Below are 23,195 nucleotides of genomic sequence, written 5' to 3'. Positions count from 1 at the left end.
CCTGTCTGTTCAGTGGTTAGAACTCAGCATTTTCACTGCCGGGACCTGGTTTCCATCCCTGGTGGGAGAATTAAGGTCCCTCAGATCAAAATTGAAAACAAACAAAAAGCCCGAAAATAAACCCATATATTTCTATAAGAATGACAAGACAATTCAGCACAGGAAAAACTGCCTTTTTAATAAATAGTGTTGGAATCAGTTGCATATCTACATGCAACAGAATGGAGCTGGACCCTTAGCTCATATCATACACAGAAATGAACTCAAAATGGATGAAAGACCCAAGTGAAGAGTCAAAACTATGGAGCGTAAAATCATGAGAGTAACATGCTCAGGAATTTGAGCTTTGTTATATGTGCAGCAGGGAAGAGAGAGGTTTAGTAAATGGTTTAACACACCTGCTGTTTGCTGTCTCTGTGCCCTCAGACAGCTGAAGCCTAGTGTGGTAGGTAGACACACCCACGCTGCCAGTTGCGACACACTGTGCTGAGCGCCATTATAGAGTGGGGTTTCGCAGCCACAGCACTGGTGACATTTTGCACAGTCTTTTCTGTGGGAGGCTGTTCTGTGCATTGCAGGATATTTAGCAGGATTCCTGCTTTCTCACACTAGACGCCACTAGCACTCCCCCAATCAAGACAATCAACAATCTAGACAGTCTAGACATTTTTACATGTCCCTTGGGGAGTGAAATCACCCCGAGTTGAGGGCCACTGTTACAAGGTAAGCAGAGTGAGGTTTTCTTTTTGCTGGAGGGTGCCAGTGAAAATAACCTGGACCCCTGAGAAGCCAGTACATTTTTTCCCAGTTACATCTTGGCTGTCTCTATTTGTTGGGGATTGGAGTCTCTTGGGCCCTCTACAAGGTGTATTTATCCTCTTTATTCTTTGCCTCCAGGCTGTGGTTGGTGCCATCAGAAAATTCCTAGAGGACACCCCAGACCTGCACCGAGTCTACACCCACCATCCGCTCCTGCTCAGGTTGTTCCTGCTGCATCCAGAGCTGATGAGGAGGTTTGGGCACTGTGTCCTGGAACTTTGGTTCTCCTGGGAAGAGCGCAGCTGTGAGGAGCTGGACGGTGTCCCATCTGCTGGGCATCCCACCCTTCCCGCCAGCGTAGCAGCCCTGTTTCACATACTTAGGAGCAGCCCCAGCATCCTACTCATTTTGCTAGTAGGTGACCACTTGCTCATTTCTGCAGTCAGAGGTGGTGGGAGCTGGGAGCTGGTTTCCTGAGGTCAGGAGGCACTCGCAGCTGCTTCTACCCGACTCTGGACTTATCACTGTTTCCATGCTTGTAGGAGGTCTTTTCAGCTGGCAGGTGCCTGGTAAATCCATACCCTTTCCTAAGTCTGATGGATGTCTGCTCACTGAGAGATATGTGCCCCTCTAATCCCCAGGGGATATACCTCTGAAATGCTGACCTTTGTTACCATTCCCTCTCACCTCCCTGTCTTAAGTATATTCTGTTAGCAAGGGTTTGATGTCACAGGGGACCCCCGGGGCATGTAGTGGCAGATGTCTGATTGGCAAAGGGACTCAGCCTCTTTTATGTCATAATTCTCAAGATAATGTTACATATGCAACACTCTTCTTTGGCCATACCCAGAATTTTTTTTATCAGGAGTTTATTGCATATTCCAATGATTTTTTTGTGTGAAGTAAGACATTCCTATAATTTCTGTCAGGTTCATCAGTTAGATAAGGAAGCTGCTTGTTTGCAGTTTCTCACACACTGGCTTTAATTCCATCTATTTTTCTTTATTATTATAGAGATAACTGCTGTAATATATATTTTTTAAAAGTAAATTATTTACAGTTGACAATTTGTATATAGTGACCAATTAATGTGACTAGTGGCAGATCCCAAACTGCCACTGTAGTTTAGAACCCCTGCCTTCAATGCCAGTTCACTTACTTGCCCCCTGTCCCTTAGTCCTAGAAGAATGACACAGCCCTTTAGAGGAGAGTGGGTGTTCTTTTGATATTCTTATCATCAATAAATATGATTCCCTAATTTTATTGGAGTGACCTTGGTGGAAATAACACCTGCATATTGTATATCTCACATCCTTAGTCACCTTCTGTCCATATTCACACTCACACGTACACACCCCCACTCAGACTTAAATCTTCACCCTCTGTCCCTGAGATCTGTCATTTTGTGAAATCTCACATATGTTGATTTGATAGGGGCCACATTCATGCTTTGGCTCAAATTCTTCCTTGGATAGGAAGAAAAGGGAATAAGGAATGGGTTAAAAATAAACCATTAGCGCATAAGGAAAGAAAACAAGATGGGACACAGAGTAGCCATGGACAGAGCTAAGATGCTGGATTTTCTGTGACAGATAAAGTATTCAGGGTCAGTTCCTCACACATAAGTATTTATAAACCTTTGCTGACCTGTTGAGTTAGGGATCTGAATAGATCTAAGTCTTTCAAAAAAGAAAAAATTCAGATCTTCTGAGGAAGATACTAATCATTGTATCTTATTTTTTTCTTTTTAAACAGATTAAGAAATAGTTTTAGAAAGATTTGCCCAAGGTCACAAGAGTTAAGATTGAAACCCAGGTTTTGATTCCCTATTGTTTTTTCCAGTAAACTGAGCTAAATCTCAGGACAAGAGAGAAACCAACCCTGACTCAGGGTTTCATCTAATGGGAGAGCTGTTTGAGCACAGGGAAGAATTAGACCTAGTTCCTGGCCCATGGGCCAGTGGGGGACTCAGATATAACAAACCCCTAACAACTGAAAGAAGTCTTCTCTGAGCTTTGGTTTCTTCATGTCTAAAATGGAGATAACATGGGGATAAATGAAAGAATATATAGGAGCACTCGTGGTATGCTGTACACAGTAGACTATCATTCACTGATTCCTGACTGACTCTGAACCAGATAAAGAATCTTAATCTCAGAAAGGCTTATTGAGGGCCTTCCCTTGTAGTCCATTGGTTAAGAATCTGCCTTCCAATGCAAGGGACGCAGGTTTGAACCCTTCTTGAGCAACTAAAATCCCACATTCCATCTGACAACTAAGCCACAACAAAGACATGATACAGCCTAATAAATAGTTTTTTAAAAAAGAAGGAAGACTTATTGAATTCTGAAGGTCATATAGCTAACAAAGGTCATGACCATGACCGGAGCCTAAATTAATGAGTTTTTTACTAAATTAGATCCTAGAAACATCAGTGTTAAGAAAGAAGAGCAAGGAACAATTTTGTTGTTTGTTCATGTGTATAATTCCTACCATTGCTTCCCAGCTTCTAGCTGCAGGAGGGGAAAGAGTCTAAAAATATGTGTTGGTACCAATTTCTGTTTCTGATGTGGGTAATTAACAGCTGAAAACAAAGCTGTTAATTGCCACTCTTAACAACGGGTGGTCTTTCACGTGGGTTGTTTATATGTAAAAAACAGTGATGTCATAGAAGCTCTGTTTGTTCCCTGCTTGGGGCATGTCCCTCTGGTCGGCCCAGTCCCAGAGAGTTCTGGATGACTCTGGACAGGAGAGGCTTCAGAGGGGGCCATGCTCCACCCAGAGCCTCCTCACTCACCTATAGGGTGGGGTGCACCCTTTCCCCTGGCATTCATCACAGCTGCCAAATATCTAAGTAGCCCCCTTCCTTTGGCACTTTTAACATTCACTAACTTAGGTTTCTAAGAGACCAGCTTTGGCAGTCAGACAGCCATGTGCTGGTGAAGGAGCAGAACTAGGAAACTAGTTTGGCTGTGGGTCCTGTGACCTTAGACAAATCACACCTCATCTGACTTCAGCCTCATACTCTATAAAGTAAAAAGGTTGTTGGAAATGAACTGAAGTTCCCTTTAGCCTTATTCTGAGAGCCTCTCCTTCCAGAGATGTTTTCTGAGTCTCTGTGTGCATGTGTATGTGCATGCTGTGTCCAACTCTTTGCAACCCCATGGACAAGCTCCTCTGTCCATGGAATTTTCTAGACAATAATACTGGAGTGGGTTGCCATTTCCTACTCCAGGGGATCTTCCCAACCAAGTCCCTACAAGGTAACAAAGATGAAGCCAACCTCATCCCTGCCCTTCCTTAAATCATAGTGGCTATAGAATTTATAATGCCCCTGCTTTCTTGACTGGCAAACTAGTTAATCTGTCCCAGTTTGCTGCTTTGAATAACTGGAGTGACAACTACTGGGAAGAGTTATCATGAAGATACAGATGATGTATAAACAAACATGTAACTACAGTTTAAACACAGAACAATACCTGACATTATTAGGTCCTGATTGAGTGATTGCTATTGATGTTGTCAATAAAAATTAATCAACAGTCTATCTCAGAAGGAAATGACAAATTTATTTGAGCCAACCCGAGAATTATAACCTGCTAGACAGTCTTTCAGAAATCTCTGAGGGGAATTCCCTGGCAGTCCAGTGGTTAGGACTCGGTGCTTCCGCTGTAGGGAGCACAGGTTCCATGCCTAGTCCAGGAACTAAGATCTTGAAAACCATGTGGTGTGGCCAAAAAAGATAAGTTAAGAAAGTAAAATAAAAAGCTCCGAGGATTGTCCTGCCCATAAGAGGTCAAAGTACAGTGATTTAAGTTTTTGAGACAAATGGTTAAATGACATATTATTGATCATTTACACAATTTAAATCTATACATACAAAGGTAGTAGTGGATCACAGGTCATCATGGTCCCTTGCAGAGTTAGGAAGGAAGTTATCCCCTAAAGACTTACAAGTTGTGACCCTTGATGAGATTGAGAAAGAATGTTATCTCCTAAGGAGGTCTGGTTAATTCAGATGCAAAATACACACTAAAAGGGGAGGAAGAGGCCCAAGCTAGCAAAGAAAAATTTTATGTTTAAATGTTTCTCATTGTGCCATAAAATATGAATTATTTCATCAGTATTATAGTTGTTTCTCTGGCAGATGTGGGGGTTTTTAGAGAGCCAAGCACAGACACCCCCGTGCTACCCAGTGATCAGCACATCTGGGTTTGTCTGGCCGGTAGCCTGTAATCATGGTTCTGTGTGTCAGGAGCTAGGCGTCTGTGTGTGACACTGGTTTCGTGGCACCCAGCGCCCTCTGCTCTTTCAAAAGGAATTGGCCTGTTTGAGCTGGAAGGTGACAGGAACTCTCAATGGGATAGTCTCTGGTGTAGCTTCTGCTGACTTCCCCTTTAACATATACTTATTAACTCTGAAAGCAAATAAAAAGCAATGTTCTTTCCAGCCTTCTGAAACCAAGGCCTTTACTCCTTGGGGCAGAAATAGCCAGATGCCATGGTGGAGATGGGGCCTGATCTGGTCCTTGCTTCTCTTCCTGTGTCCTGAATCTGTCCTAACCCATCCTGTGCTTGCCCTGTGACATCTCCACCCCCACCCCCTTAGTACAAAGAGCTCTGGGCTTGGAGTTGGGAGTGTGTTAGTCACTCAGTCATGTTTGACTCTTTGTGATCCAAGTCCTATCCTTGGGACTGTAGCCTGTCAAGTTCCTCTGTCCATTGGATTCTCCAGGCAATGATACTGAAGTGGGTAGCCATTTCCTTTTCCAGGGGATCTTCCTGACCCAGGGTCTTTTGCATTGTAGGCAGATTCTTTACCATCTGAGCCACCAGGGATTCAAATCCTAATTGTGCCACTTACTAGTTTATGTGGGCTTTGGCACATTACACAATCTCTCTGAGCCCCTGTTTTTTCCCATTTAGGATGGACTTGTTTGACAGGATGATGTATGGTAGGTCCTGCGTAAGTGCTTCCTTCCCCAGGTTCTGTGACAGCATCATTTGGGGCCCTTCTCCAGCCCTTCTTCTTCACTGCTCAACTGTCCCCAACTATAATGCCCTCTGAGCTCTGGCTTCCTTCTCTCCTGCTCAGGACCTCATCTGTTCCAGTCCCATGGACATAGCCCGCAAGGTACTGATTGTCCTGAAGACCTTTCTGAGGAGGAATGAAGATGTCCAAGTGGGCGGTCTCATCCGAGGCCACTTCCTGATGATCCTACAGCATCTGCTGGTGGAGCATGGGTCCTCCCCCTCAGGAGGTCAGCCTGTAGCTGCTGGAGGCATGTTTAGACCTGAGGGAAGGTCATGCAGGAGTGGGCATCTCTACTGTGATGAGGTCTGCTTTGGGAGAGAGAATTGGAGTTTTTTCTGCAAAAGAAAAGTCCGGCCAGTGGGGCATTAAGCGAGAAACTTTTATCTCCTTCCTCTTGTGGGAGAGTGGGTACTCAACACTGTGTGTGTGTGTGTGTGTGTGTGTGTGTGTGTGTGTGTGTGTCTGTGGTTTGAGTGTGCTTATGTTTCATGTCTGCATGGGTGGGTGTGTTTGATGCATGCATACCTATCCCCACCCTGCGAAGCATGTGCTCAGAGCTATTTGTCACAAGAATGGCAGCCCCTAGTTGGGAAGAAAGAAGCAGTAAATGTTGGGGAGGTGTAGGATGCAGCAACAGCCAGCAGGGGCAAGGGAGGGGGCGGATCTGTGATGGATTGGAACTCCTGGTAAGATCTAAAAGGATGGTTTCCAAATCCAGAATGGGACTCCCTGGAGTCACAGAAGCTTGATATTTGGTATAGTGTGAAAGGCTGGGATTAGTCTGTTTTTTTCCTACTCTTAGAAAGTTGAACTTTTAAGTTTTCAAGCAATTAAGAGGAAGTGGGTGGAGAACTATGGCTCATTTTGTTCATTTCTGTTGAGGACGGAGGTTTGGAGGCATGTTTAAGGGGATCTCAGTTCAGTTCAGTTCAGTCGCTCAGTCGTGTCCGACTCTTTGCAACCCCATGAACCACAGCACGCCAGGCCTCCCTGTCTATCACCAACTCCCGGAGTTTACCCAAACTCATGTCTGTTGAGTTGGTGATGCCATCCAACCATCTAATCCTCTGTTGTCCCCTTCTCCTCCTGCCCTCAATCTTTTCCAGCATCAGGGTCTTTTCCAGTGAGTCAGCTCTTCACATCAGGTGACCAAAGTACTGGAGTTTCAGCTTCAACATCAGTCCTTTCAGTTAACACCCAGGACTGATCTCCTTTAGGATGGACTGGTTGGATCTCCTTGCAGTCCAAGGGACCCTCAAGAGTCTTCTCCAACACCACAGTTCAAAAGCATCAATTCTTCTGTGCTCAGCTTTTTTTATAGTCCAACTCTCGCATCCATACATGACTATTGGAAAAACCATAGCCTTGACTAGACGGACTTTTGTTGACAAAGTAATGTCTCTGCTTTTTAATATGCTGTCTAGGTTGGTCATAACTTTCCTTCCAAGGAGTAAGAGTCTTTTAATTTCATGGCTGCAATCACCATCTGCAGTGATTTTGGAGCCCCAAAAAATAAAAGATTGACACTGTTTCCCCATCTATTTCCCATGAAGTGATGGGACCAGATGCCATGATCTTAATTTTCTGAATGTTGAGCTTTAAGCCAACTTTTTCACTCTCCTCTTTCACTTTCATCAAGAGGCTTTTTAGTTCCTTTTCACTTTCTGCCATAAGGGTGGTGTCATCTGCATATCTGAGGTTATTGATATTTCTCCTGGCAATCTAGATTCCAGCTTGTGCTTCTTCCAGCCCAGCGTTTCTCATGATGTACTCTGCATAGAAGTTAAATAAGCAGGGTGACAATATACAGCCTTGACGTACTCCTTTTCCTATTTGGAACCAGTCTGTTGTTCCATGTCCAGTTCTAACTGTTGCTTCCTGATCTGCATATAGGTTTCTCAAAAGGCAGGTCAGGTGGTCTGGTATTCCCATCTCTTCCAGAATTTTCCACAGTTTATTGTGATCCACACAGTCAAAGGCTTTGGCATAGTCAATAAAGCAGAAATAGACGTTTTTCTGGAACTCTCTTGCTTTTTCGATGATCCAGTGGTTATTGGCAATTTGATCTCTGGTTCCTCTGCCTTTTCTAAAACCAGCTTGAACATCTGGAAGTTCACAGTTCACGTATTGCTGAAGCCTGGCTTGGAGAATTTTGAGCATTACTTCACTAGCATGTGAGATGAGTGCAATTGTGCGCTAGTTTGAGCATTCTTTGGCATTGCCTTTCTTTGGGATTGGAATGAAAACTGACCTTTTCGAGTCCTGTGGCCACTGCTGAGTTTTCCAAATTTGCTGACATATTGACTGAAGCACTTTCACAGCATCATCTTTTAGGATTTGAAATAGCTCAACTGGAATTCCATGCCCTCCACTAGCTTTGTTCGTAGTGATGCTTCCTAAGGCCCACTTGACTTCTCATTCCAGGATGTCTGGCTCTAGATGAGTGATCACACCATCGTGATTATCTGGGCTGTGAAGATCTTTTTTGTATAGTTCTTCTGTGTATTCTCTTCTCTGTGCCACCTCTTCTTAATATCTTCTGTTAAGGGGATCTGGAGGAGCTGAATCCTTCCTTTTCAGGGAAGGAGAAGCCACAACTAACTGATAATAGTGTTTAAGAATCATGAGAAAAAAAAAAGAATCATGAGATTTCTTGGAAACCCATAGTGGAAAGACTTTGAGCCTTGGATTCAGATTTGGGTTCAAGTCCTGGCCCTGCCAGTGGCTGTGGGACCTGGAAGATGTCATTTAGCCTCTCTGGGCCTCAGTTTTCTTAACTGTAAAATAGAAATGACAGTCCCTGCTTCCCATGATTTTAAAGAGGATTAAGTGAGATAATGAATTCTCTTACCCAACCCAGAGTTGGCACTCAGTCTGTCAGTTGCCCCTTTTCCAAATAAAGAAGACAGGAAATAGGGGTAAAGCCCAATGAACTATTTACCGCTGGTTGGGTGGTGGTGGTGATCTGTCTGTCAGTTTCCCTGACCAGCTCTCCTTGTTCCTAACAGCCTCTGGGAACCTGCCTTTGCTGTTGAACCTCCTCTCCTTAGTGCAGCTGAGGAACGAGTCAGAGCAAGAACTGGACAGCATGGCCATGAAGCTGCTTCACCAAGGTGCTCTGGTTGCTTGAAACAGTGCCTGAGGGCCCAGGGCTGGGTGGGCTGTGGGTCAGCCCTCATAGCACTGGCCTTGCTCCTTTCTTCCACCGTTTCACCTTTTGGAAGAAGCTGGTGGGTCAGTCTATTCCTGTGGGCTTCTCTCTCTTTTTTTGAGTAAGAAGGTTTATTTCAGGGCCATGCAAGAATGGGGACTCATGCCCCTCACAACCCCAGACTCCCCGAAGGATTTCAACATAGCATTTTTAAAGGCAACGTGAGGGAGGAGGGTTGCAGGGTATGTAATCAACTAACGCACAGTCCTCTGACTGGTTGATTGCCTATGGGCTTCTTGATAAAGGACCTTCCAGATCTTCTGCTCGTTCTCTGGGAATGTTAGGAAAACAATAAACCAAAACAAGTCACTGAAACAAGCTCCAGAATCAAGAAGGCCTGATTTTGTTCTCAGCTTAGTCACTAGTTATGCAACCTTGGGCAACCTCTAGCCTTTGTGAGCCTTTGGTTCCTCATAAGTAAGATAACAGTGTGTACTGATTTAGGGTTGATGTAAGGAGTAACTTTAAATGTAGAATGCCACAAGGTGCTTGGCACAGAGTAGGCCTTCAGTGGGTACAGTCTGTGTATCCTTCATTTTTCCTGGCACAAGCTCTGTTCTCCACCTCACCCTGCAGCTGACTCAGGATCTAATGATCCAGTTCACAGATCTCTAGGCCTTTTTTCTCCCCATACCCCAAAGCTTATTAAGATCTTTTACTGCTCGCTGATGCAGCCACCAGTTCATAGGCAGCAACCTCAGGAAGATTTGTTGAGGAAAGCTTGAAATTATTAGGAAAAATGGTGTGTCTCCAGTCCCTGTGGAATGTCGTGTCCTCTGGCCACAGGGTAGTATGGTTTTTCCCTGCCTGGAGCCCAGATCTCCTCATGAGAAGATCAGTGTCCAGCCTGGCCTGGTGCTGGTCATTGCCTGCCTGTCTTATCAGGCGGCACTCAGCCAGGAGGGAGGTTTGTGTGTGACAAAAACAGCTGTCAAAAGGGCCTCTAATAGGGAGACATAACAGACTGAAACATATATGTGAAATGAGTATATATTTACATATAACCCTTGAATAGTTTTATTTGAGAGCATTGAGAGTAGAAGACTGTGGTTCAAGGGTGGGGCTATGGTTGGGAGGGGCCTGGTTGTCTGGTTGATCATGAGCCATGTAAAGTCAAGTGTGATATGGCTGCCAAAAAAGTGAATGGAGACTTAGGTAGGTTTATATCTAGGATGGTGGGGGCAGGGGAGCAAGGTCTGGTAATTCCCAGGAGGAAAGGGTTGTGCTCTGTAGATGTCTACCCCACAGTGTTGTAACCACTCTGATGAGGCAGGCGGAGTAGAGGAGGCATTTAACCTTGCTTTGAGAGATTAAGGGAGAATTCATGAGGGAGGTGAACTTTGAGCTGAATCTTGATTGCTGAATCAGAGGAAAGGTGTTAGCTAGATGGAGGTGGTATGAGAGAGAGAATGTGGCAAGTTTAGGGAACTGCACATCGATAGCTACAGACCTCCCCTGGGAAGGTGGTGAGTGCCTGTTGCTGGAAGAATTCAGAGACTTGATCATCTTTCTGCTGATGGTGGCAAGTTGGCCTACATAACCTCTGCAGACTCTGCAACCTGGAGTCTGGTTGGCACAAGTGCTGTCAGAAGCTGCCTTTTGACCTCCTAAACTTGTGCAGTCTATTCGTACATGCACCTGGGGGTGCTTGCCTGATGTTTGTTCTGATGGAGAGTGTGAACATGTCTTTGGGTTTGTCACTGCTTCTTTCCATTGGCAGTAACATCAGGGACACTTGGTTTGTTCTTGATCCCCAAGACTGACATCTGAAATTAGCTGGTTGAGGGCCATTAGCTGTAAGAAGTGTGAGTGCTAAGCACTGGGGCTCCTGAGGACTCTGATCTCTTGCAGTGAGCAAGCTGTGTGGGACATGCAGCCCCGCTGACTCAGACATCCTTCAGCCCTCCTTCAACTTCCTGTACTGCAGCCTTCACCAGACCACACTGGGCAGTCAGAGAAGAGGTACTGGGGCCCGAACTGGCACAGTGAAGAGGAAGGGAGGGTGCTGGGCAGTGTCTGTGGCTCTTGCTGCCCTGTTCTTCCATCTTAAAAAAAATAAATAAAGGTGTGTGTGGCTGGAACGGATGGTCATAAGGTCCTTTCTGGTTCTGATAACCTTTGCTTCCAAAACGAAGCTGGGACCCTTAGAGCCTCCCAGGTGACCCTTTTGTTCATTCACAGAGCATATGTGGAGCACCTTCTGGGTACTAATTGAGCACTATCTGCTCTTCCCAACCCTCTGCAGCCGCTGCAGTGCTTCTGAGCAGCACGGCCCTGATAGAGCTTCTGGAGAAGATGCTGGCGCTGACCTGGGCTGAGGAGGGCTCTCCCAGGACCGGGCTCCTCTGCTCCGCCTGGCTGCTCACTGCCTCCTTGTCTGCCCAGCAGCACAAAGGCAGTCTTCAGGTTAGTTTCTAACCCCTGTAGCTTTGGGGCATGGGTGTCACTCAAAGGAACGATGAAGATCCGAGTTCTGGTCTCAGCTCTGTGGCTTATTACCTATGTAACCTTAGTAAAGTATTTACCTCTTTGAGCTTCAGTTTCCTTGCCTACAAAACAGGAGAGTAACATGCAAGGCTGTTGTCAGGTTGATTTACATTGATCCATTTAGCACACATGGATCACCTACATGCCAGGCAGTACTTTAGGAACAGGGGAATAAAAAATGAATACAGTATACACCCCACACTTGGGGAACTTGTGTTGTAATCTTTAAGCAAAGCCTTGAAAGGTAAGTATTTTGTGCCAGGCAAAGGGGAGAGCATGCTAGGCAAAGAGGATGAGATGAGCACAGGTCTGAAGCTGTGCAAGTTTAAGACATGATTTATGTATTTGAAGAGTGGTGAGGTATCGCATGGCAGGGTGTAGGGAGTGGACTGTCCAGCTGAACGGGAAGGCAGAATCCAGCCCGTGATCTTGAAGCGGTAGGTGGTAAGCTGTGACGTGCCATACACATGGGAGCTGTCATGTGACTGTTGGAGAAGGCGATGCGGGGAATGGCGGCGCCATGGACTTATCCACAGCACCTCCTTTCCTCTCAGCTCCTCCCCCTTGTATGACCTTGGCATCCTTGTGCCCTGCATGGGCTCCTCTGTGGGCTGCTCCACTTTTGAGTGTTTCCCCTAAGGCTGGCTACTCCTGGTGGACGTAAACCATTGCCTAGCCCTTGAGGTATCCTCACTGTGCCCAGCTCTGTGCCAACCTAATGCCAGGCAAACACTCACTGGTATAGAATTGAAGTGAGTCTTAAAATTTTGGCTTCTAAACTTTCAGTAAACTGGCAGATCTACAGTATAGCAGATCCTCAGGTAGTTTCCAGTGGGGTCAACTTGGGATAGGAACCTCTCCTGCTTTTCTCTGTTGGGCCCACCCCTGCCCCTGCAGTCACCTGCCTGGATGGAAGCCTGCACCATGTCATCAGTTCTGCCCTGGCCCTCAGCTCACACCAAGCCAATCACCTAACTGCCTCTCCTCCAAGTCCTCCCCTCTGCCCTCGTTCAGGCCTAATCATTTATCCTCACCACCAAGGTGGCCTGTTGACAATCTGCTGGCCCCAGCCTCTCCGTCCCCCTGCCTCTCTATCCCCACGGCACTGTCTATCCACTCTTGCCCCCTGGCCACTCTCCTTCAGTACCTTTCTGTTCTCTCTGTGGCTGCTGAGACCCTTCCTACTAGGCCCCTCTGCAGCCTTACTTCCTGTCATTCTGCCCTCCTCTTCAGAGCACATGCTTGCTCTTTTCCCAGTTCACTGTGCTCTTTCACATCTCCTTACCTTGTTTTGTTTGATTCTGGTTTATTTTTAGTAGCTGTTATTTTTTGGACGGCTTTAGATTTACCAAAAAATTGAGCAGATAGCACAGAACTTGCACACAGCTTCCTCTACTAAGAGATTAGTATGGCACCTCAATATCTTTATACAAGTTGGTTCTTCTGCCTAGAACCTGCCAATTCCACCAGCCAACAAGCATTTTTGAGGAATTGCTTTGTGGAAAACTGTGATAGATCCAAGTGGAGGAGAAGCTGCCTGAAGGCAGCTCATGTTCTGGGTAAGGAGAGCAGAGCACACTCACAGCTTTGAGCCTGTTGCCTAAACTAACCCCTCAGTTTGGTCACTGCTTTGATGTCAAAGAGCACATTCACAGCGCTGATCCTCAGCTGTTCTTCACAATGGCTCTGGCAGGAGTGAAAGCAGGTGGTACTTTTCCCGTTTCACAGGTGAAGGACGTAAGACAGGCTGAGAGAGGTTCAGGGCAGTGACTTGTCCACAGCCACTCAGCTGGCAAGTGGCAGAGCCAGGATTTTGAATCTGGGCCATCTGACTCCAGGTCTGAGTTAGGTGGATGGTGGGCTGAGATAGAGACAGACCTGCAGATAATGCCAGGATCAGTTCCTCCCTGGTGCAGATGCTTTCTGAGGATGGAGGAAATTTGGGAGAAGCAGGGTTCTCCAGGTCTGGGCTTGATTTTCCTCCTCAAGCTCCTGAATCCAGGTGAGGTTCACAAGACCCTGTGTGGCCTTCTCTGTCCTTCTGGGTATGTGTATGAGATATTGTGGCAGGTTATTTTCTCCCCAGGCTCCCAGAAAGTGGGGGTTATGCCTTTACCCCATGCTCTGCCAGGTTCATCAGACATTGTCCGTGGAACTGGACCAAGTACTGAAGGCCCTCAGCGTCCCGAAGAAAAAGGCTGCACTGCTGTCAGGTGTGGGGCCAAGGGCCTCCAGCAGGGAGAAGAAAAACCTTTCCCCTAGATCCTGAGATGGGACCACCCCCGCCCCAGACCAGCCTGTGGTCACCCCACTATATCTCCATGGTCTTCCCCCTGTAACAGAGCTGGGCACAGGGAGGTGGGGAATGAGACAGGAACTGGGTGTAAGGAGTTTCCTACTTTCAGCTGCCATCTTACGTTTCCTGTGGACAGCCCTGCAACAAAACTTCTCCTCTGCCCTGGTTGCCCTACTGCCCTCAGGGGCCCAGTCACCGCCAGCCCCTGAGGACACTGTCCTAGCTCCACTGGGAACATCACAAGTGCTGTCCCTGGTCATCGGACTGCAGAACCTCCTGGTGCAGGTAAGGCCCTTGCCAAGTGGGACCCTGGCAGTGGAGCCTGCTTCTCCCAGGATGACGGCAGGAAGGGGTAACTGCCTGTCAAGATCCTGGTATTCCCACCAAGGCCTGGAGAGTAGATTGATTGGTTTTAAAGTTACAGTGACAGAAAAAAAACTCAAATTGTCTCATAACTGAGAAGTCCAGGGGCCACAACTGGCTTTAGGCACATCTGGGATCCCAGAGGCTCAGACAGTGTCATCAGAGCTCTATCTCTCTGTCTCCTGGCTCTGCATTTCTCTCAGCTTTCTTCTCATGGGATGTCAGGATAACCTAGAGCAGCTCTTGGCCTAGATCCTTCTGGCAGAAAAAAAGTTTCTCTTTCTCAGTAGCCCCCAGAATTGAGTCTCATGAGCCTGGCTTGGTAATGTGCTAGTCACTCTGCTTGAAACATGGGGTGCTCTGATTGGCCTGGCTTGTGCCTCTCCTGTGGAGAAGGCAATGGCACCCCACTCCAGTACTCTTGCCTGGAAAATCCCATGGACGGAGGAGCCTGGGGGGCTGCAGTCCATGGGGTCGCTGACGGTCAGACACGACTCAGCGACTTCACTTTCACTTTTCACTTTCATACATTGGAGAAGGAAATGGCAACCCACTCCAGCGTTCTTGCCTGGAGAATCCCAGGGACGGGGGAGCCTGGTGGGCTGCCGTCTATGGGGTTGCAGAGAGTCAGACACGACTGAAGTGACTTAGCAGCAGTGCCTCTCCTGAAGGATGGGGCATATGGTCAACTCTCTGTAACTCACATGGACTGAACATAAGAGAGGAGTGTTTCTGCAAAATAAAATTGTTCTCAGAAGAAGGAGAAATGGATCCTAGACAAGCAAAAAGTGTCCAATCTTGAGTACCTGGGAAAAAGTTAGACGTGCCCAACTCTTAACTGGTTAAGAGTTAAATTTTGATTGGAGAAGGAGAAAGGACACAAGGCCTAGACTTAGGGGTTGTTAGGGAGAATGTTTCCCCTGTTATGCATTTCATTAAGATATTCACCACTTTTTTGTGCTAACTCAGTGCTTAGCACTCATTAGATAGTCTGTACCCATATCTCATCAAACCCTCTTAGCAACCCAAGTAATCTTTTTATCCCCACTTAGCAAAAGTAAGTAACCTTGGCCAGGATCCTGCAGACTGTAAGTAGCCAAGCAAGTATTCAAACCCAGATCTGCCTCATAACTTAACCTCCAGGTTGCTGTGTTCCAAAGGATAGCATGAGGAGAACATAGGATTTTTTTTTGTTGGTGTGTTACATTAAAAAAAAAAAATCAGTCTTATTGAGATATAACTTACATGTAGTAAAATTCACTGATTTAAGTGTAATTAGATGAGTTTTGACAAATATATACAGTTTTGTGAAGACCACCACAATCATGGTATAGGTTTCCAGCACCACAAAAAGCTCCCGTGTATTGCTTTGTAGTCAGTCCCCTCCCCATCCCCGACCCTTGGCAAACACTGATCTGCTTTCTGGCACTACAGTTGTACCATTTCTAGAATTCCATGTAAATGAAATCATACATTATGTTGCCTTGTGTGTCTGTCTGCTTCAACTTAGCTTAATGCTTTTGAGATTCATTCATACTGTTGTATCAGTACTTCATTTCTATATATTGGTGAGTAGTGGCCTAATATGTGGCTATACCACAGTTTGTTTATCCATTTACCTACTGCTTCCCTAGTGGCTCATATGGTAGAGTCTGGCTGCAATGTGGGCGACCTGGGCTCAATCTCTGGGTCGGGAAGATCCCCTGGAGAAGGAAATAGCAACCTACTTCAGTATTCTTGCCTGGAAAATTCCACGGATGGAGGAGCCTAGCGGGCTGCAGTCCACGGGGCCACAAAGAGTTGGACATGACTGAGCGACTAACAACACTGATAGCTATTTGGGACTTCCAGACTTTTGGTTGTTATGAATAAAGACTGAAGTACAAGTCTTTGTGTGAATATCCATTTTTACTTCTCTTGGGTAAAATACCTAGGAGAGGGATTGCTGGGTCAAATGACATATTAGTTTTCTGTTGCTGTGTATCTACACACCACAAACGTAACTGCTTAACACAGCACGCACTCGTTACCTGACAATTCTTTATGTTGGAAGTCTGGGTGGGCTTAACCAGGTTCTTCACTTAAGAGTCTCACAAGGCTGAAATCAAGTTATTGCTCAGGCTGGGTGCTTATATGGGAGATCAAGGAAAGAAACACTTCTTTCTCAGTTTGGTGTGGGGGGTGCTCTTTCATCTCTTTAAGGTTGCCCCTATTCTGTCTTACCTGGCCCCTCCATCCTCTAACCAGCCAATGCATGTTGAGTCCTTCTCACACTTCCAGTCTCTCTGGTTCTTCTGCCACTAGCCAAAGAAAACTCTGCTTTTAAAGAACTGGTGTGATCAGATTGGACCAACCCAAACAATCTCCCTTTTGCCATATAATGTAACCTAATCACAGGAGTAACATCTGGGAGCAAAGGTCATGGGGCCATCTTAAAATTCTGCCTACAACATATGGTAAGTGTATGTCTATAAGAAATCATCAAACTATTTTCCAAAGCGGCTGCACCATTTCGCCTTCCCATCAGGGGTGCACGGGAATTCTAGTTGCTTCACATTTTTGCTAATACTTAGTATTTATTGTCAGTCACAATTAGCTATTGGTGAGCATGTGGTGTTATCTCAAGGTGATTTTAATTTGCATTTCCTTAATGACTAGTGATAATAAGGTCTTTTCATGTGCTTATTAGAGCATAACATTTTGTTTGGTAAAAGGTTCTGCTTTAAGAAAAAACCTACCCACGCTGACTTAGATAAACTGCAGGGCTCTTACAGCATCTGTAATTTGTGAATTGCATGAGGAGCCCCAGGGCCCACTCTTTTCTGGAACAAAACAATCTGTCAAATGTTGGTAAATCATCAGTATACACACTGTGATGTGTGTGTGAGTTAGAGGTGAAACCAACAAACGTCTTGATTTTCTACAGAGCCACATCCCCAATCTGAAATCCAATTGTTTTGAAAACCAAATGTTTTTTCTTGGTTGGCAGCGAAATCTGATGTGTACGTCTTTGGGTTTTGTTGTTTCTTTGCAGAAGGACCCTCTGTTGTCCCACGCCTGTGTTGGCTGCCTGGAGGCCTTGCTTGACTATGTGCATGCCCGGAGCCCAGACGTCGGTACAAACCCTCCCCGTTCTCTGATGTTCCCATGGGGGTGGTTGGAGGGAGCCAGCACCTGCCGTGACACCCTCCCACCCCAAACTCCCATTCCCTGTTCTGTGATTCACACTCTTCATTTTTTTTGGCTTGCGGGATGTCAATTCCCCGACCAGGGATTGAACCTGAGTCATGGCAGTGAAAGCCCAGAATCCTAACCACCAGGCCACCAGGGAGCTCCGTGATTCACATTCATCCTGTTTAATTCTTTTTAAAAATACTGCAAGGGCACTGCTATGTCCATCATACAGATGAGGACACTGAGGTTCGGGGATGTCAAGCAACTTTCCTCACATAGCTCTTGCATGGCAGAGCTCCTCCCACATATAATGGTATATACGGTCTCCCTGTGCCAGGCAGCATGGGTGCATAGAAACCCAGGAAAAAATGAAACCCCTGGAGTCAGCTTGTCCAATGCCTTGCCTCTAGTGGAGCAACCCATTTTTGAGCCAATAGAAGAAAGTTTTCTTTATCAGTGTTCCATGGCCTTTGGAAAAGCAGCATTAACAACATGGTGACTGGTGTTTCCTATAGCCCTCCATGTGGCCTGCCAGCCCTGGAATCGGTTTTTGATGTTTACTCTCTTGGAAGCTGGAGAGAATTCCTTCCTCAAACCTGAAATCTTGAGACTTATGACCCTGGTAAGTGTAGAATGGATGTCTTGTGGTCTGAAGAATGTCATCCTCCAAGAAGGTAGAGGGGCTGGGTGGGCCTTCACCCTACAAGAAACCTGCTTAGAGAATTCCTCTAAATGCCCACATCTCAGCCCAAAAGACCTGGGCATTCTTTCTTATTCACTCACTAATGAAACATTGACCAGAGCCTGCCCACCACATGCCAGATCCTGTGCTAGCTACCAAAGATGTCAGTGAGCCAACTGTTCTTTCTTAAGGGTCCCTCAGTCTAGAGAAGGAGATAGACAAGGAAACTAAGACTTAAAATATGATGTTATTAATGGAAGACTAGAAGATAATACTAAGTGCCTAGAACACAGTAGGTATCTACAGAATAAACAATAAGGCAGTGAGCCTGTGAATGATAGTGAAACAGATCAATGAATAACTCAATGGTTGGTGTGGGAACCCAGAGAAAAGGAAATTTGTTGTTGCTGTTGCGCTGGGTCTTCATTGCTGCACGTGGGCTTACTCTAGTTGCAGCGAGCAGGGCTACTCGTAGTGCATGGGCTTCTCATGGCGGTGACTTCTGTTGTTGCAGAGGACAGCACAGGGTCTAGGCACACAGGCTTCAACAGTTGCACCTCGGGGGCTCTAGAGTGGTGGCTCAGGAGTTGTGGCACACAGGCTTAGTTGCTCCACGGCATGTGGACTCTTCCCAGACCAGTGATCGAACCTGTGTCCCCTGCATTGGCAGGCAGATTCTTACCAGTGAGCCAACAGGGAAGTCCTGATAAAAGAGTAATTGTTTCTGCCAGAGCTGGGAGGGACAGTTAATACCTGTTGTTGTTCAGTCACTCAGTTGTGCCTGACTCTTTGCTACCCCATGGACAGCAGTATGCCAGTCTTCCCTGTTCTTCACCATCTCCCAGAGCTTGCTCAAACTCATGTCCATTCAGTCATTGATGCCATCCAACCATCTTGTCCTCTGTTGTCCCCTTCTCCTCCTGCCTTCAATCTTTCCCAGCATCAGGGTCTTTTCCAATGAGTCAGTTCTTCACATCAGGTGGCCTAAGTACTGGAGCTTCATCTTCAGTATAAGTCCTTTCCAATGAATATTCAGGATTGATTTCCTTTAGGATGGTTTGGATCTCCTTGCAGTCCAAGGGACTCTCAAGAGTCTTCTCCAACACCACAGTTCAAAAGCATCATTCTTTGGCGCTCAACCTTTATGGTCCAACTCTCACATCCATATATGACTACTGAAAAAAACAGAGCTTTGACTAGACAGACCTTTGTTGGCAAAGTAATGTCTCTGCTTTTGAATATGCTATCTAGGTTGGCCATAGCTTTTCTTCGAAGGAGCAAGCGTCTTTTAATTTCATGGCTGCAGTCACCATCTGCAGTGATTTTGGAGACCAAGAAAATAAAGTCTGTCCCTGTTTCCATTGTTTCCTCATCTATTTGCCATGAAGTGATGGGACCGGATGCCATGATCTTAGTTTTTTGAATGTTGGGTTTTAAACCAGCTTTTTCACTCTCCTCTTTCACTTTGATTAAGAGGCTCTTTTGTTCCTCTTCGCTTTCTGCCATAAGGGTGGTGTCATCTGCATATCTGAGGTTATTGATATTTCTCCTGGCAATCTTGATTCCAGCTTGTGCTTCATCCAGCCCGGCATTTCTCATGATGTACTCTGCATAGAAGTTAAATAAGCAGGGTGACAATATACAGCCTTGATGTACTCCTTTCCCAATTTAGAACCAGTCTGTTGTTCCATGTCTGGTTCTAACTGTTGCTTCCTGACCTGCATACAGATTTCTCAGGAGGCAGGTTAAGGTGATCTGGTATTCCTGTCTCTTTAAGAATTTCCCACAGCTAGTTGTGATCCACGCACTCAAAGGCTTTAGCATAGGGAGGGAGAGTTAATGCCTATATATCGTTAATAAAATTAAGAAACCACTCAGTAGTGAAGGTACCATTTTGCCCGAGCCTTGAACGATTAATTGATAAGGAGAAGGGAAAGCATAGCGGGCACCAAGGTGAGAGCAGCAGGTACACAAGCACAGGGTGGCGGGCGGGGGTGGCCACATGCAGTCCAATGTGAGAGGCAGGGCTGTGGGGCCCGCAGGGCCAGCTCTCAGCGTCTCGCAGTCCTCATGACTTCACTGTCCCAAGACAACCCTACTTGTGCGTACCAGTGCTGAGCTCCTTGAAGACACAGTTCCGTGTGCTTCAAATCTGTGTCCCCAGCCCAGTGCTGGGCATGGCAGGGACACAGGAAATGTTTGTGAATGGAGGAGATGCCGAGTCACTGCATGCTTGGCTTCTCTCCCTGGCCCAGTTTGTGCGGTTCCGGAGCAGCAGCATCCTCTCCCAGGAGGTGGGTCATGTTCTGCAAGGCGCAGCTTCGACCGACCTCTCTACCCTCCCTGGCTCCACACTCCAGGCACTGCATGGCTTCTTCCTGCAGGTGAGTGGGGAGGGGATGCCATTTAGCCACTGGGATGCCAAACCCTCTATACCATCTTCTCTTGGGGCAGGGTGGGAAGGGGGAGCTCTAACCACAACAGCCAATGGGAGGTCAGGAGTGCAGGGGGTGGAGGGCAGAAAGGGCCTGTGTGGAGTGGGCACTGAGAAAGCCTGTCTTTCTTACCCTCTTTTTTCTCCAGGTCCAGAGCATGGGCCTCTTGACTGACCACAGCATGGCCCAGACCCTGCAGGCCTCCTTGGAGAGTCTTTCCCCCAGGGCCTCCCTGGCCCAGCCACCCCTACAGGACATGCTGTATCCTTTCTTGCATCTTGGAGCTTTGGCCTGTACATGGTCACCCAGGCTATGGGAGGCCACGGCATCATGCTTCCGAGTAGAGAGATACCCTGTCTACAGCCCTGTCCTTTTAAGGCAAGTAAGGGTCAGTGAGAATAATTAACAGTGGGAGCAGTGACAATGACTTGTTCTGTTTGTTAAGTTCCTACCAAGGACCAGTCATGTAACATGCACTGTATTGAATCCTCACAATAGCTAGGGGTGTTAATGCAGTAGTAACTTAGATCAGAGAGGTTAAATGACATGCCCGGATCCACACTGATAGCATCAGGATTTGACCCCAGATTTTACCATCTCCAAAGTCTTATCACCAAACTCAGAGGGAGGTACCCCTTCCCCAGGAGCTTTGGAGAAAGTTGCCCAAGCCCAGTTGGCATAGATGCTGCCCTGAGTGTAACATGGGGGAGGGTGCTGGGTGACTGGCAGGTCCCTGAAAAAACCAGGGGCTATGGCAGTGGTCACCCGCCCTCTGAGGGTTTGCTCCGATGCTCCAGAGACACTTGGTCTGGAGGTGCGTGGGGTGGGGGTGGGGGTGCCTCTTCACGACTCTCCTTCCCCTTTCCATGGAACAGTTCCCTCCTTGATGTATAGTGACTACTGAGCTCAGGCATTCAGGTCCCAAATTTAGAGTCCATCCCATTATTCTCAGGAGCACCTCTGCTCTTGTCTGTTTTTGCCCTTTTGGGCCCAAGAAGCATGGTTCTCCCATGGTTGGCCCCACCTCCTTGCTGTTCTCCTCTCATGATTGTTGTCAGCTGCCTGGGAGAGGTGTCTGTATCCCTGTCCCACATCAGAGACTGACTCTCTGGCCGGATGCCTAGAAGCAGAGAGAACTGAGACCCGGAGAAGACAAAGTCAGGGCACAGTGGTTTGGGGGAAATGGGTGAGAACTGCAGCCATTCATCTGGGGCCATTTACTCCGTCACTGGAACAGAATCAGGAAATAAAGTGAAACACTCAGATGCCTGTGTGGGCTCTCCAAAATCATGTCACTTTGCACTTACCTGGGCTCCCTCCAGCTGGTTCCTCAGCCAGGATGGGTGGCCTCCTCAGGGAGAGGGGGCAGACGTGTTCTGGTTACACCAGCTGGTCGCCTCAGTTGAAGACATCAGTCAGGCTATCTTTGGGGCAGGAGAGGCAGAGAGAGGCCACATGTTTGGTGCTGCTGTGATCCAGGTGCTCTGGGATCAGTTTATCTGCTGCTTTACTTCAAGTCAAAGTGGAGAGAGGTACAATATCCAGGCAAGGAAAGTGAGCAGGTCAGAACTTTCTCAGCCTTCTTAACTAAAGAGCTGTTCCAGCTCATCTCCTTCCTAGCTGAAGCAGGTCCCCTGTGTGCCTTTCACTCCTGGCTCTCCTTGGAGCATGTAATTGTGCACCCAGTTCTTCCAATGTCTGCTGTCCACAACTTCCCACTCCTGTTCTGCGCTCAGCTCACCCAGAGTGTCAGCTCCCTTACCGACTGTCCACCAGGGCTCTCGTGGAAACTCAGCCACTGTTCATCAGTGCCAAACAGTAATAGAAACTCAGAGATAGAGTTTTGGGTGAAGTAGAAAAGGGTAGCTTTTATTGCTTTGCCAGGCAAAAGGGGCCACACTGGGCTAATGCCCTCAAGACTGTGTGATTCACCCTGGAGGGGGCTAGTGAGGAATTTTATAGTCTTCAAGGGGTGGGGCATGATCCATGGACAGTTCTCAAATCGGTTGGCATCAAGATGAAGTTTCAAGTATCATCAATTTTCTGGTTTCAGCTCGTCAACGGCCTATGGTTCTTGTGGGCAGCAGTTTTCATTTGGTGGGGTAGGGTGGGGCGGGGGTGGTCTGCTTCCTGTAAAAACAATTTAGAAATGTGGGTCAGACCTTTATATCTTCCAGGGAACTGAGAGTTGGGTGATTCTGCTATGTGGCAGAATTATAGTCTAAACTGTTACCAGTTCCCTAGTCCAACAGCTATTCTTTGTTTCTACATCTTCGCCTTTCCCAATCATTAATGCTAGAGTCAGCGTTTTACTTCAAAAGACAAGGATACCGGGTTGTACACGGTTTCGGAGCTCTCCTCGGGTCTGTCTATACTGATGCTGTACAAAATCATAGACCAGGGGAGAACCCAACGAGCTTGGTTTAGAATTTCGTGGATCGAAGCGGCGAGCAGGGGATGTCCCAGCTCTGCATTGCACATTACTTAGAAAAGGGGGTTAGTACCGACCCACTAAACTGATTTTGACAAATACAGTTTGAAAAACACGCAGCTGACAAAACAGTTTCAGGGAGGGCGCTAGGAAGACCGTCCTGCAGGGATCACGGCGTCAGTGTGCTGATGCGCCCTTTCAGGCTATTTTCTCCAAACCGACCTAAACACGCGACAAGTGCGCTAGCGGACCGGCAAGGTGGGCGGGACCGGAATCCCACGGACCTCAGGCCCGGCAGATGCCTCCGCCTACTGGGCGGGGCC

The 23,195-nt window shown here is 47.0% G+C and overlaps 1 protein-coding gene and 1 long non-coding RNA gene across 6 annotated transcripts in view; one reads left to right on the top strand and one right to left on the bottom strand.

Moving 5' to 3' along the window:
* The window catches only part of MEI1 (meiotic double-stranded break formation protein 1), a 56,116-nt gene extending 34,389 nt beyond the window's left edge, over nucleotides 1-21,727 (top strand). For 2 of the 5 annotated variants that reach the window (XM_044942495.1, XM_044942494.1), the window contains 12 exons: nucleotides 898-1,173; nucleotides 5,854-6,019; nucleotides 8,802-8,906; nucleotides 10,856-10,966; nucleotides 11,250-11,410; nucleotides 13,623-13,704; nucleotides 13,897-14,072; nucleotides 17,185-17,266; nucleotides 17,840-17,946; nucleotides 20,262-20,390; nucleotides 20,590-20,702; nucleotides 21,500-21,727. In XM_044942495.1, the coding sequence (XP_044798430.1) occupies nucleotides 898-1,173; nucleotides 5,854-6,019; nucleotides 8,802-8,906; nucleotides 10,856-10,966; nucleotides 11,250-11,410; nucleotides 13,623-13,704; nucleotides 13,897-14,072; nucleotides 17,185-17,266; nucleotides 17,840-17,946; nucleotides 20,262-20,390; nucleotides 20,590-20,702; nucleotides 21,500-21,545 (1,554 nt within the window). In that variant the 3' untranslated portion in view covers nucleotides 21,546-21,727. Of the gene's footprint in view, nucleotides 1-897; nucleotides 1,174-5,853; nucleotides 6,020-8,801; nucleotides 8,907-10,855; nucleotides 10,967-11,249; nucleotides 11,411-13,622; nucleotides 13,705-13,896; nucleotides 14,073-15,784; nucleotides 15,845-17,184; nucleotides 17,267-17,839; nucleotides 17,947-20,261; nucleotides 20,391-20,589; nucleotides 20,703-21,499 lie in introns of those variants that run through there. The other 3 variants (XM_044942496.1, XM_006068909.3, XM_044942497.1) reach the window with 2 other exon arrangements.
* Nucleotides 21,728-22,282: 555 nt separating this feature from the next.
* On the bottom strand, nucleotides 22,283-23,103 carry LOC123333474. Its single transcript, XR_006550901.1, has 2 exons — nucleotides 22,950-23,103; nucleotides 22,283-22,571 (listed from the first exon to the last, which is right to left on the bottom strand). It is a non-coding gene; the product is annotated as an uncharacterized LOC123333474 (long non-coding RNA).
* Between the last annotated feature and the right edge of the window lie 92 nt (nucleotides 23,104-23,195).

The sequence above is a fragment of the Bubalus bubalis genome, chromosome 4, assembly GCF_019923935.1.
Source record: "Bubalus bubalis isolate 160015118507 breed Murrah chromosome 4, NDDB_SH_1, whole genome shotgun sequence".
In the NCBI taxonomy this organism is placed as follows: Eukaryota; Metazoa; Chordata; class Mammalia; order Artiodactyla; family Bovidae; genus Bubalus; species Bubalus bubalis.
The sequence above is the reverse complement of the archived record's forward strand: the minus strand, read 5'-3'. Positions and strand labels throughout refer to the sequence as shown.